The 12,234-nt window shown below is 53.0% G+C and overlaps 1 protein-coding gene across 13 annotated transcripts in view; it reads right to left on the bottom strand.

The window, feature by feature from the left end:
* Window positions 1–12,234, bottom strand: part of DNM1 (dynamin 1) — a 51,201-nt gene that overhangs the window by 26,556 nt on the left and 12,411 nt on the right. For 8 of the 13 annotated variants that reach the window (XM_003785345.3, XM_003785347.3, XM_012802407.2 and 5 more), the window contains exons 2-10: window positions 7,611–7,684; window positions 7,193–7,342; window positions 6,639–6,842; window positions 5,888–5,986; window positions 5,642–5,802; window positions 4,541–4,683; window positions 4,279–4,414; window positions 4,064–4,131; window positions 2,804–2,942 (exon numbers count right to left, since the gene is read on the bottom strand). In XM_003785345.3, coding sequence (XP_003785393.1) covers window positions 2,804–2,942; window positions 4,064–4,131; window positions 4,279–4,414; window positions 4,541–4,683; window positions 5,642–5,802; window positions 5,888–5,986; window positions 6,639–6,842; window positions 7,193–7,342; window positions 7,611–7,684 — 1,174 coding nt within the window. Of the gene's footprint in view, window positions 1–1,064; window positions 1,204–2,803; window positions 2,943–4,063; window positions 4,132–4,278; window positions 4,415–4,540; window positions 4,684–5,641; window positions 5,803–5,887; window positions 5,987–6,638; window positions 6,843–7,192; window positions 7,343–7,610; window positions 7,685–12,234 lie in introns of all 13 variants that reach the window. The other 5 variants (XM_003785348.3, XM_003785346.3, XM_012802402.2 and 2 more) reach the window with 1 other exon arrangement.

Below are 12,234 nucleotides of genomic sequence, written 5' to 3'. Positions count from 1 at the left end.
GCCACCTTAGGTGTATGTGGCTGGCGCCTTAGCCGCTTGAGCCACAGGCGCCGAGCCACATGCCATATTTCTACAGTGGTATACAGTTCAGCATTTAAGGGTGTAAGCCTAATCTTTATATAGCAACATACAAGCATTCCATAACAAAGAATAATAAAGAATGGAGATGACATTAATTAGAAACTGGAAGTTAAGGCAGATGTGTCCCTCCCCCCAGCATAGGGAACTTTTTCAGATACAGGTGAGGCTGTGTTGTCCCCCAGAGGCTCCTAGTCAATCTGCTGGGGCCCAGGATGGTGGTGATAGCAGTATTTGAATTCTGGTAAAGCTCCTGCTGGCAATCAGTTCTCTTACATTGCCTTGAAGAACTGCTTCAGACAACCTGGCTAAAAGTCCTCAAAATGCCCCAGAGTAGACAAATATGAAAAAGGCATTTAAAAAGTCACAGACAACTCAGGAGAGGCTGACCCTGTATAACAAGCATGGATTATCATAAAATGAGTAATCCAAAATCCTTAGGCAAATTGGTTTTGAGGGACTAAGGACAGCTCCCCTGTCTGGGAGGTGCATACCTCCAGACCCCTTCCCTTGACCTTCCTAAATCTGAATCCCACTCTGCTTTTCCTTTCTGAGACTTTGTTTTGTCATCTGTAAAATGGGGATAATATCACTACCTACTTCTTAGGGTTGTGGAGAAGATTAAGTCAGATAGTAAGGGCAAGTACTTAGTCTAATGCTTAGCACATAGTAGGTGCTCAACAAATAGCTGGCACTGCTTTATTGTCATTGTCAATTGTTATTCTACTTGATGGAAAGGGGACACTGAGGATACTTGGGTTGGAGCAAAGTCCTCAGGCAGGGGTGGGAGCCTAAAGGGATCATGAGCAAGTAGACCAAGATTATAAGCTGGCAGGAGACACAAGGGTCAGAATTACCTGGCCAGCATGGGTCCAGTGGATGCCCAAGAGGCCACCGGTCCTGCTCACAGATAATTCTGCCCATGGAAGACCATGGCCACAAGGAAGGGACGGCCGGGCCCAGCCCCGCCCAAGTGGCCGTCATACCTTTTCGCTACACTTTCTGATGGTGGCTGTGAGCTCACTGACTACCATGTCCACACACTTGATACTGGGCTCTTTGAGCTTCTGCACCTGCTTTTTCACTGTGGCTTCAAAAGCGAGGTCAGGTGTGAAGAGGCCCGTCCTGCACCCGGGGAGGAGGCAGGGACAGGCAGGGAGCAGAAGGGGGTGAAAGCCAAGCAAGGCCAGGGGCAGGGATGGCACAGGCATGGGGGAAGAGAGAGAGACACCAACACAGAGAAAGAGAGAGAACAGAAGATACTGTGAGCGTGGGATCGGGCCCTCCCTGCCACCACCCGGGGTTGGGCACCTCCCAGGTGCTGCCAAGCATCCTCAGGGCTCTGTAGGTATGGCCAGGGGTCTGGGGGAGTCAGTCCCTACTCAATGTAAGACCCCTTTTACTGAGTTCAGATCCTCTCCCCAGGGCTGTGCCCCTCCCCACTACTTGGGGGCACTGAGCCTGCTGCTTTCTCTTTTCCAATGCCATCTTTGTCCATAGCCTTGGGTCCTCCTAAGGAGTTGGCCCAGGCCAAGACAAGGCCAGGGCTCCACCCACTCATCCTGTTCAATTCTAGGTTTCCCAGTGCCTCCCACATTTGCTTCACCCTGACTTCAAAGCTCAGCATCATTCTCTGCCTCCATCAGAGTTGCTGCATTCAGCTGCCCAGGCCACACACTGCACAACTCCAGGCGGCTTCATTCACATAGACCACAGTGCAGATGTTGCCTCCTGGCGTTGCAGCATAGCAGCCTGACCTCCCCGCTCCAGCTCCCTCCTCTACTTCTGTCCCTCTCTTTCTTTTCTAGGGGAATCTCTCACCTCTCCTTCAAAGGGGTCTGGTAGAACTCAGTTCCAAAAGAGGGAAAGAGAGAGAAGAGGAAAGACAGAAACAGTGGAGGTGGTGATAGAGAGGGGCCAAGGACAGCAGTGGGGAAAGGAAAGGAAAGGAGGCTGGGGGGTGGAATCAAGGCACTGGACTTGGAGTCCAAAGCCCCGGCTTTTTTAGTAGCAGCTCTGCCACCTCTTAGCTACTGTGACCTTGGGCTGGTCACTTGATTTCCTGAGCTTCATTTTTCATGCTGTGAAATGGGTACTGTCTTCCTTGACCTTCTTGCTTAGTTCTTTGAGGCTCAGATGACATAGCGGATGGGAGAAGAATCTGTCCCTGGAAGGCCAGATGTGGATGGAAGGGAGGGGGGAGGCCCTGAGTGAGGGTGGGGTGAGGATGGGGAGGATGAAAAACAGTGGGGAGTCAGGGTACCTGATAGTCCTGGGTCCTCTGCACTCCTTTGGTCACCTAGTCCCACCAAACAGTGCCCAAGAATGCCCTGCACCTCACCTGTCTCCAGGACCTAGATTTCCCCAAGACCCCTCCCTGGAGCTCCCAAAGATGACCCCATCTCTGAGGCCAAGGAGGGGCCCAGGGTCCCCTTAATCTCTATTCTCTCTGAGCTGGAGGACCTCTTGGTGGGCTCTCAAGGTAAACAGCCAGCCACCAGATTTCTCACCAATGTCCAATTGCTTGGTCTACAGGCCTGGGGGCCGGGGTGGGTGACGCCCTCTCAGAGGATCCCCTTCTCCTGGTCTGTGGTGGCCTGCCTCCCCCACCCCGCTGAGGTCTGGACATGCTACCGAGGAGGCAGTGGGGGGCATGGGGAAGGAGCGCCTGGCAGCAGTGCAGGGTGGGGCAGAGGCGGGGGGCTGGCCCAGACTGCCAGGTTACCTTCTTGGTGCACTGTCTAACGGTGCTGATTAGCTCCGAGATAACCATGTCCACACACTTGAGACACGGTTCTCGGATCTTCTTCACCTGCTTTTTCACAATGGTCTCAAAGGCCATGTCTGGGGTAAACAGCCCCGTTCTGAACGCCCGGAGCGGGAGAAGGGCACAGTGTCACAGGCCAGTGCTGGCCAGGAGTGCCAGGCCAGGGCCCCACCCCAAACCCCTGAACTCTGCCCAAGGGGCCCTTCCACTACCCCTCTATGGGCTTCAGGGTCCCCAGTTGTAAGATGGGAGGGAATATTCAAATGAGTGGCTTTCAATCAATGCTCTTTGGGACAAGACAACAAGGTCTGCTTATGTCTGATTGTGTTTCCTTGGAAGAGTCTGTGCATACAGAAGAAGCTTTTATGGCCAGAAATGGTTTGAAAATTGCCAAACTGATTCTCCATAAGAGTCTTTCCAGGAATAGAGCATTTTATTTTTAGACTAGAGAGATTTTTTTTCCCCCTGTGTATTGGCCAATGCAGTTTTGTATGTAAACTCCATGCCAAAAGTTAGAATTAAACCTGCATGAAAGCAGGGCCATCTTGGTCTTGTTTATTGCCTGGCAAATAGTAGGGACTTTAAATTTTTCTGCTGAATTAATTTTTTTTCAGATAAATACAGTATAGATCTGAGTCTCTGAAGGGTATATAAGCTTTTAAGGAACAGGTCACTTCCCAATCCTCCTTCCTGTCCACGGGCCTTGCGGTTGCCCAGAAGGAGGAAGGTGGGGTGGAATGGGGCCGACTTTGGACTAATGGAAATAGAGAGGAAGCTAGAGGGTTGAGAAGTTGCATTCCATCATAAAAGAACACAGACTCATACCTAGAAGGCCTAGTGCAGGCCCCACCCAAGGGTTTGGGCATCTTTGTTCAACAACCTGGGTGGGGCTAGGGGACCTGTCTTACCCTGCAGATGGGCAGGGGTCTCAGCCCTAGAGGGTGCTTCCCTAGCCACCCAAGGCTCTGTCCAGTTGGTCCAGCCTTCAGGCCCTGCTCCCAGGCACAGCAAAGAAGGCCAGCATGTTGCAGGGAGAGGGTGACTCAGGCCTTGCATCCAGCTCCCTGAGCTGGAGCCTGTCAAGCAGGGGCCAGAAAGTAGGGGTTGAAAGGACTGGGGACTAGGGCTCTTAGGGACCACTTCATCACTCCCTGTGCCTCTGTACTAGATCTCCCCTGCTTCTGGCTCTCAGCCCTCCTCCCTGGTCCCAATACATGCCTAATGCCATGGATATTCTTGATGGCATAGCTGATCTCTCTTCGGAGCTCCTTCTCATCAAACTCCATCTGTGCAGGAGGGCAGAGAAAGGATGTTTAGGGTCTGTCCCTGCTATCTGGAAGGTCACACCCAGGGCTGGGCACCAGGGCCTCCAGTAGAGTCCGCAGAGGCACATCTCAGAGAAAACCCTCTTGCCCCTGGGCTCCCTGTCCTACCTTGACCAGCTCAAAGGGGAAGCGCTCATGGAAGATCCGGTTAATACGGGCTCCCCCTGATAGTTCATAAGTGTCGATCTGATCGCCTGAGCCTTCAATGCGCTTCTCAAAGTCCACTGCGAACTGCTGGACCATCCTAGGGGGAGAGTGGTATGGCCTGAAGGGCAGGAGTAGCCCAGGGGAGCAAGCCCTGGGTGAGCCCTGTGGTGGGGGAGGTGCTGAGAGGTGGGGGAAGGGAGAGCTTAGCTCTAGGGGGCCTCACTGCAGCAGGGCCTTGGTCTTGCGTGCTGGGTCATCAGGGCGGAAGTTCTTGTACTCTTCTACCTCCTTCTCAATGGACAACAGCTGGCTCTGCAGTTTGTTCCGCAGCCCTGGCAGTGTGTCCCGGATGTGGTTCGTCAGTTGCTGAGGGTGAGGGTGAGGAAATGGTTAAGGCCAGAAGTTCAGAAGGCCAGGCAGAAACAGGGTGCCAGGGGATATCAAGGGTCTGTGTGAACCTGGTGAGATGGAGAGCAATAGAGGGCAGCCTCAGTCCTGCCCACTACTGCCCTGCTCACCAGAGCAAAAGCTGGTTTATGGTAGGTGCTCACAGAGCTGCACTAACTGAGCTAATGAGTGTGTAACTCAGTCTACAATGGAAGACACAGATTGGGATTGGGATTTGTATTTGAAATTACAACTGGTTTAATATTTTTAGACACCGTATAGGCCAACCCAAATATGTCTGGGGAAGGGTGGCTGGAGAGCTGCTCCCTGTGCCTTCACAATGACCCTGTAAAATGTGCATGGTGATCACACCATTATCCCCATTTTACAGATGCAGAAATAGAGGCTTGGAGAGCCAGAGAGAGTGTCTCAGTGGGGAAGTGACAAAGCTGGGATTGGAACCTAGGTCTGTGGCACTCCCCACTGCCTCTCTCTCATCAACACATACACACACACACACACACACACACACACCCACGCTCGCGCGCCTGCCTCAGCTCTGGAAGCCCTATTCCATATAGATACACCCTGGGGAAGCCCTGGAGATCACCTGTCAAGGTCCTTATTCCTGGCTCTCAAACCCAAACCTCTTCCACTGAAGGCCTCCTTGTCTATGCCACCTCCCCTGAAGGTCTTGGTCTTCTCTACAACCTGGGGAGTCTCAGGGATTCCCTTGTAGGTCTCAGACAGGGAAAGGTTAGTAAAGCTCTGCTGCTACCTGGCTGGGGGTCTATGGGCAAGTTGCTTTGCTTTTCTGAGTCTCAGTTTGTTATCTGCCTGATAGGGATGCTAACCTCTGCCAGTCACTCTCGAAACACACTTAAATGATTCTGTTCTCATGCTTGTTTTCCCAGACACTATTTGGCTGTTCCCCTACCTGGTTGAGGACCTTCTGCAGGTAGGGTGTGCCCATGCGGTCAGCCAAGTGGCGGTAGGATGGATGGGAGAGGAAGAATTTGCGTTCAGCAGCCAAGGCGGCTGTAATGTCCTTCTTGCCATCAATATCCTTCTGGCTCCTGTTTACCACCCCAATGTAGCCTGTGGATGAGGTCAAGGTCAGGGGCCACCAACCTTGAGGGGAGGGAGGGGTGGAGTGGGGAAGGACAGGGAATAGCCTGCTTACCCCTGCGCAGGGGGAGCAGCTTGTTCTCCAGCACATCGCGGGCATCTGTGCCCTCATCCATCAGGTCCAGCTTGGTGATGACCCCGATGGTGCGCTGACCTGGGAGCACCAAAGAGAGGGCTGTCTACACCTGCCCACTCCTTACCCCACTTCTTGCCTCTCCTCTTCCCTCTCACACATTCTGCAGAGTAGCCAACATGACTTTTCCAAGACAAGATGATATTGAGCATGCACAGGATGGTATGGCCATAGAGCAACATGATTTTTATGTTATTTATTTATTTATTTTTAGAGACAGAGTCTCACTTTGTTGCCCTTGGAAGAGTGCCGTGGCGTCATAGCTCGCAGCAACTTCCAGCTCTTTTTTTTTTTTGTTTCCAGTTTTTTGCTGGGTCTGGGTTTGAACCCGCCACCTCCAGCATATGGGGCTGATGCCCTACACCTTTGAGCCACAGGCGCTGTCCCCAACGTCCAGCTCTTGGGCTTAGCTGGGTCTCTTACTTCAGCCTCTTGAGTAGCTGGGACTACAGGCGCCCGCCACAACGCCTGGCTATTTTGTTTTGTTGTTGTTGCAATTTGGCCAGGCAGGCCGGGTTCAAACCCGCCACCCTCAGTATGTGGAGCCAGTGCCCTACTCACTGAGCCACAGGCACCGCCTGATCAACATGATTTTTAAAGGTACAAATCTGATCCCACTGCTTAGACCCTCCTGGGACTCCCCCTTACACTAAAAATAGACCCCTGGGCCTACCCTGGGGGTCCACCTCCTTGGCAATCTTGAGGGCATCAGAGTTGGCCAGATCAGAGTTGGCAGGGGACACGGCCAGGATGAGGCAGTTCTCCTTGGTGACGAACTGCAGGAGCATGTCCCGGATCTGGAACTCGATGTCGGCAGGTTGGTCCCCCACTGGGACCTTGGTCATTCCGGGCAGGTCCACCAGGGTCAAGTTCAGCACTGGATAGAACGGCCAAAGGGCGGGCTCAAGGCAGGGGGCGTGGCCATCGGTGGGCGGGGGGCAATGAACGGGGCGGGGCTTAGGAAGGGTTTGCTCCCGAGCCCGGAGGTAAGTAGGCGGGATTAGGGAACAGAGCCAGGTTAAGACAGCTGTCCATTGGGGCTGTAGCCATAGTTGGGCGGAGTCTCAGCGGGGTAGCGCCCGGGGTAGGATGGCTCAGAGAAGGGTTCATTGTGTAGGCGGAGTCTGCTGGAGGAGCGGCCCTCCTACCCAGGTGCTAGCAAAGGAGCGGAGCCAAGAATGTGTTTCCCACCCTCCGGAGGCCGGGGGCGGGGCCAGGCATCCTCACCGTGGGGCGAGTACACGCGGAGGTTGATCGGCACTGGCGAGATCCCTTTGTTGGTGCCGGTGACCCGGTCGGTCTCGGCCTCTATCTCGAGGCGCACCTCCTCGAAGTCAGTGAATTTCTTCCCCTTGCAGTGCAGAAACTCGGCATATTCTGCTCCAGAAGTAGGCAGTAGAAAGGGAGTAGGCATCATGGTCAGGAACCCTACCGGGATCCCATCTCCCACCGGTAATAGGTCCCTCACACACCCAAGCAGTACCACCTATGTCTTCGTTATGTATGTTTATTTCCACAGTCTAGGTGGGTAGTCGAGGCCCAAAGTCACACAGCAAGCAAGTTCAGAGGCCAGGCCCACCTCGCCCAGGGGATAGGGGAGGGGCTGAGGAGAGCAGGCCAGGCTGCTGTGGAGGCGGGCACATACCTGTGGTAGCATTGACTAGCTGCAGGACCAGGGGACGTCGGGTGACAATGCCAGATCCTCGAGGCAGGAAGTCCCTACAATGAGTTGGGGGTCAGAGGAGGGTCTAGATTGGAGGGGGCTTTGTTCCAGGAGCACCTGTCCTGCTGGGAGACCCAAAGCTTCCCCCAATGTGCAGGCCCCACTGCACCTTAGCTCAAGGGCATTCAGTCACTAAGGAGAGATGGCAGCCCAGAAAAGTGTAAAAGAGCCTTCTCCAGAATGTATGCATCAGAGCTGCCAAGAGACTAGACCAACAACTCCCCCAGATGGCTGTCAGATACGTCCTGTGTTGGTTCTGAGCCAACAGGAAGTCCCTGGCCCAACCTGGCCACTGCCATTAAGCCTGGGAGAAACTGAGTCATGGGGTATCCCACACGCATATTTGTTCAGTGGCCACAAGTGGATCCCAAGAAAGAAGGCGTTACCTCTTCCCCTCCCTTCCGCTGTGGGGAAGGGCAGTGGCTCACTTCCCCTTCCCCAGGCCCATCTGGCCAGGGTTGAGGATGAAGGGGAAGGAAGAGGCAAGGAAAAGAGCTATGTTTCTCAAGTGTCCACTGCAAGCCCACTGCATGCCAGGCTCCTGGTGGGAGTCTCATGGACTCCATACAGTAGTCCCATGAGTTGGGTGCTGTTATTATCCTCAATTTACAGGTGAAGAAACTGAGGTTCAGAAACATTTAGGTTGCACAGCCAGTATCTAGCAGAGCAGACCCTGGACTTAGAACTGTTTGACTATGCAGTGAAAGCTCCCTGCCCTTCAGACCCAGCCCTCTGTGAAGGATTGGACTGAGAGTCCCAAAGTCATCCTCTGTCCCCAGACTTGACAGTCTATACCTCAGATATCTGCTCATGCAGAAGTCAACCTCAGTTGTCCTTTTGGCTGACTCTTGTAGTGCTACTTCTCTCTGTCCAGTCAGCTCTTCTTGTCTCCTCCCCTCATCCCCCTTCCCATAGGCTGGGACGAGCCTGAGGGTGGAGGCCTCTCCAGGAATCAGCTGTCAGAACCAGCAGTCATGGGCTCCCCAGGGTCCAGGAAAGGCGGGAGCAGGCTGGAGCTCAAGGGACTATAGAGACCTAGCCAGCCACCTTATCCACGGAGAGGCACATGGAGACCCAGGGAAGGGAAAAGACACAGTCAGGCTCATACAGGGTTCAGACAGAGCCAGAGGCAGAACATACGTAGGTCTCTTTCCTATGCCCAGAGCCTGACCTGGACTCACAAGGCTTCTTGTAGCTCAGGGCCAGTGGCAAAGTGTCCTAGGGATAGAAGAGTAGGCCCAGAGCTTTTAAGTTCAAGGCCTTTTCCTAGGAGCACCCTGCCACCCACCTGCTGGGGATTCAGCCTTGTCACAAGGGAAGAAAAGGATGGCACATCGTGCACTTACTAATTGTGTCTATGTGCTCATTCTTGCCAGACTGAGCTTCAGGAGGGCAGGACCAGCATCTCTCCATCTACCTCTGTATCTCAGTGCCCAGGAAAGGACTTAGCATACAAGAGGTGCTCAATTAATTTTAATTGGACCCCCAAGTCCTCAAAACAGAGCTGTGATATAGAAATGATCATTTTATAGATGAAGCTACTGAGGTCTAAGAGGCGAAGTGATTCAAAGTCATACCACTGAGCAGGGATTCAAACCTGAGTATCTGTTGGACCCTTCAGCCTGGGAACTTCCCCATCCATTTAGGCCACCTCAAACCCAATGAACCAGACGTGGGTTTTTTATGTAATTCAATTAAATTCAATCTGTGCCAGGCCCTGTGCTGGGCCTTGAGGATGAGAGAGGATGAGTCAGACAGTTCCCCACCCCAAGGAGATCACAGTGTGGTGGGAAAGACAGATGAGTAAACAGATAATGCAATGCAGTGTGGTATGTGCTAGAACAGAGGTATGCCAGGCAGCACAGCCAGGGAGGGGTTCACTGGGCAAAGGGGGACTTCTGTCTCTAGTTCTCCCATCCTTTACTCAATGATTCCTTTGGGAGTATGACCTCCAGTTTTGGGGTCCCCCATGACTATAGAGGCTGAGGGAGGTGTGGGGGTTGGAGTCCACCCTCTCCCCACCAGCTCTTCACCCAGCAATACCATGGCAACTAGTGTTGCCATGGAAACTGCAGGAGGGGCTGGGAAGGACGGGACTCCCCACAGAGAGCCCCCACTTAGAGACATGGACTTTCCCTGGAGTTCTTCCCTGAGAAGCCTCCCCCTGAACAGATGGGCCCAGACAGCCCTGGTGGGCCTTAGGGGCGGAGGTGGCACATCTCTGAGATGCCATATAGAGGGTGCAGGGAGCCTAGAGCCCAGCTGGGGAGAGCAGGGTGGCTGGGCCAGCCTGCCCCAACTCACTGCCCCCTCCTCCCAGCCCAGGGCTGCTTAAAGGAGAAGTACCTTCTGGGAAGCAGAGAATAGAGGGCAGGGCCTTGTCTGGGGGTCCTGGGATGCCAGGGTTGGGAGGTGCCCATCTCTGCGTGGTCCGTGTTCTTGGCATAAAGCATCACAAGGCCTGCATCAGAATTCTGAAACAGCTTGCTAAAAGGCACATTCCTTAGCCATGCTGTATTAGAATCTCAAGGGGGATGTAAGGGAGAGGCAGAACATGATCCCCAGGTGATTTTCTTGTTCCCTTTCAAGTTTAAGGATCGCTGGCTCAATAGTTAGGAGCCTATGCTAGGCAGAGGCTCCAGGTTTGAATCCTACATCTGTGTTTCCTTGGCCTGGTGCCTTTGGCCAAATTGGTTCATTCTCTGGGCCTCAAGAGTGTTATATTAACTGGGTGTCATATATTACCATGTGTGGATATAGGAGGATTCATGTAGCCTTTTTACAGAGAAAGCTGAGACTATGCCTGGGACATAGCAGGCACTCAGGCAATACTATAAGGAAGGAGCATGGCTCAGGCAATACAGAAAGGAAGGAGCATGGCTCAGGCAATACCAGAAGGAAAGAGCATAGCGCAGCAGCTCCACAGCTCTTTCCTTTCATCTAGACCCACAGTCCCACCTCGGGGCTCTGTTAAAGGGACCCTTGAGCATGCACCCCACTCCTAGTAAGGATTTGGGATGGATCCAGCCTCCAGCTCCTGGTTAGGCTGAGGGAGGACATAGCAGGTGCCCAGAGAAAAGTGTTGGGCCCACCAGCCTGTGTGGGAGGCAGGGATGGTGGTATGCCAGCCCTCCCCGCTCATTTGGAACAGATGGTGGTTTCCCAGGGATGACTTGCCCCACCATCTGCAGAGGCACCTTCAAACCTGAAGCACAGGGGAGACGAAATAAACACCTCCCAGGACCTCCAAATGCCATATACCCCTGTTCAAATTGGCACTGCCACTCTCAGAGGGGTCTGGAGAAATGAACCACAGGGCCAAAGCAACCCCCTCCCACACCGCTATTCTAGGTCCTGAGATTTGAAGCCAGAGCTCAGGCCCTGCTGAATTTAAATGGTGCCAGGAAGCAACATGCTTGATTTGGCACATACCAGTGCTGCTCATTCTTCTAAGTTCTCCTGTTTCTTGGGCTCTGATATCACACAGGCTTGACACTGGATGTCATAGCTGCCACTTAGGAGCTGTGTGGCTATGGACAAATGACCATACCTCTGTGAGCCTTAGTTTCCACAACAGTAAAATGGGTTGCTATGAGGTTTATTTAAGTTGATACTATTAGGATTATGAATAGTAGTGGCTCTCTAGGCATGCTGAGGACACATGCTGGACTTCACAAACATGGCACCCACTGCAGCAGGGAGGGAGCTGGAAGGTGGGCTCCTGGAGCCTGGCCAGAAGAGTGGGTTGGGGGTAGGACAATTCCAGCCAAATCTTGCCCCTAGAAGAGGAAGGCAAAGGGGCTGGGTGGGCTCTGAGGTGTCCTCTGAAGCAGGAAACTAAGGGGACAAGGGAGTGGGCCAAGAAATACAGTTGGGAGGAGGTGAAGCTGCCCCCAGGCAACAAGTCCCTCTCTGTTCCCATTGCCCCAGGAGGCCCTGGGCAGTCCCACATCACAACTCATGAATTTCAAGCTGAGGTTGGAACACTGCAGGGCAGTTCTGGCCCCAGCTTTCCTCAATGTTTGATGATCCTGAGAGCTGGGAACTGGGCTGGACATGTTTTCCATCATATCCCAGCACCCAGCTCATGGCCTGCAACAGAGCATGCTCTCAGACATCCCTGTTAACCAAAAGAATGACATGAAGATGGGGTGGGAACTGAGATGTAAAAAGAGTAAAGTGTTGCCCATGGTCATGGTGCAAGGTGCTGATAGGGTAGAACTGGTATATAGGGCTCCTGACACCGAGTCAGTGCTCTGCTCACAGCAACCATCTTCCCTATCCTCTTCCCTTCCTCATCCTTCCATCCATCCTGTTTTCTTCTTTCCCTCTCTCCCTCCTTCCTTGTGTTGATGGCTTTACATTTCAAAATGGAAATAGCTCTCTCTTTTGATCCTCATTTAAAAAATTAGGCTGGGTGTGGTGGCTCACTTCTGTACTCACACTTTGGGTAGCAGAGGCAGGAAAATCATTTGAGGCCAGAAATTTAAGACCAGCCTGGGCAATCTAGCAAGACCCCATCTCTAAAACAACTTTTTTTTTTTTT

This window comes from Otolemur garnettii, unplaced genomic scaffold (genome assembly GCF_000181295.1).
Source record: "Otolemur garnettii isolate 467f Iridium unplaced genomic scaffold, OtoGar3 scaffold00014, whole genome shotgun sequence".
In the NCBI taxonomy this organism is placed as follows: domain Eukaryota; kingdom Metazoa; phylum Chordata; class Mammalia; order Primates; family Galagidae; genus Otolemur; species Otolemur garnettii.
The sequence above is the reverse complement of the archived record's forward strand: the minus strand, read 5'-3'. Positions and strand labels throughout refer to the sequence as shown.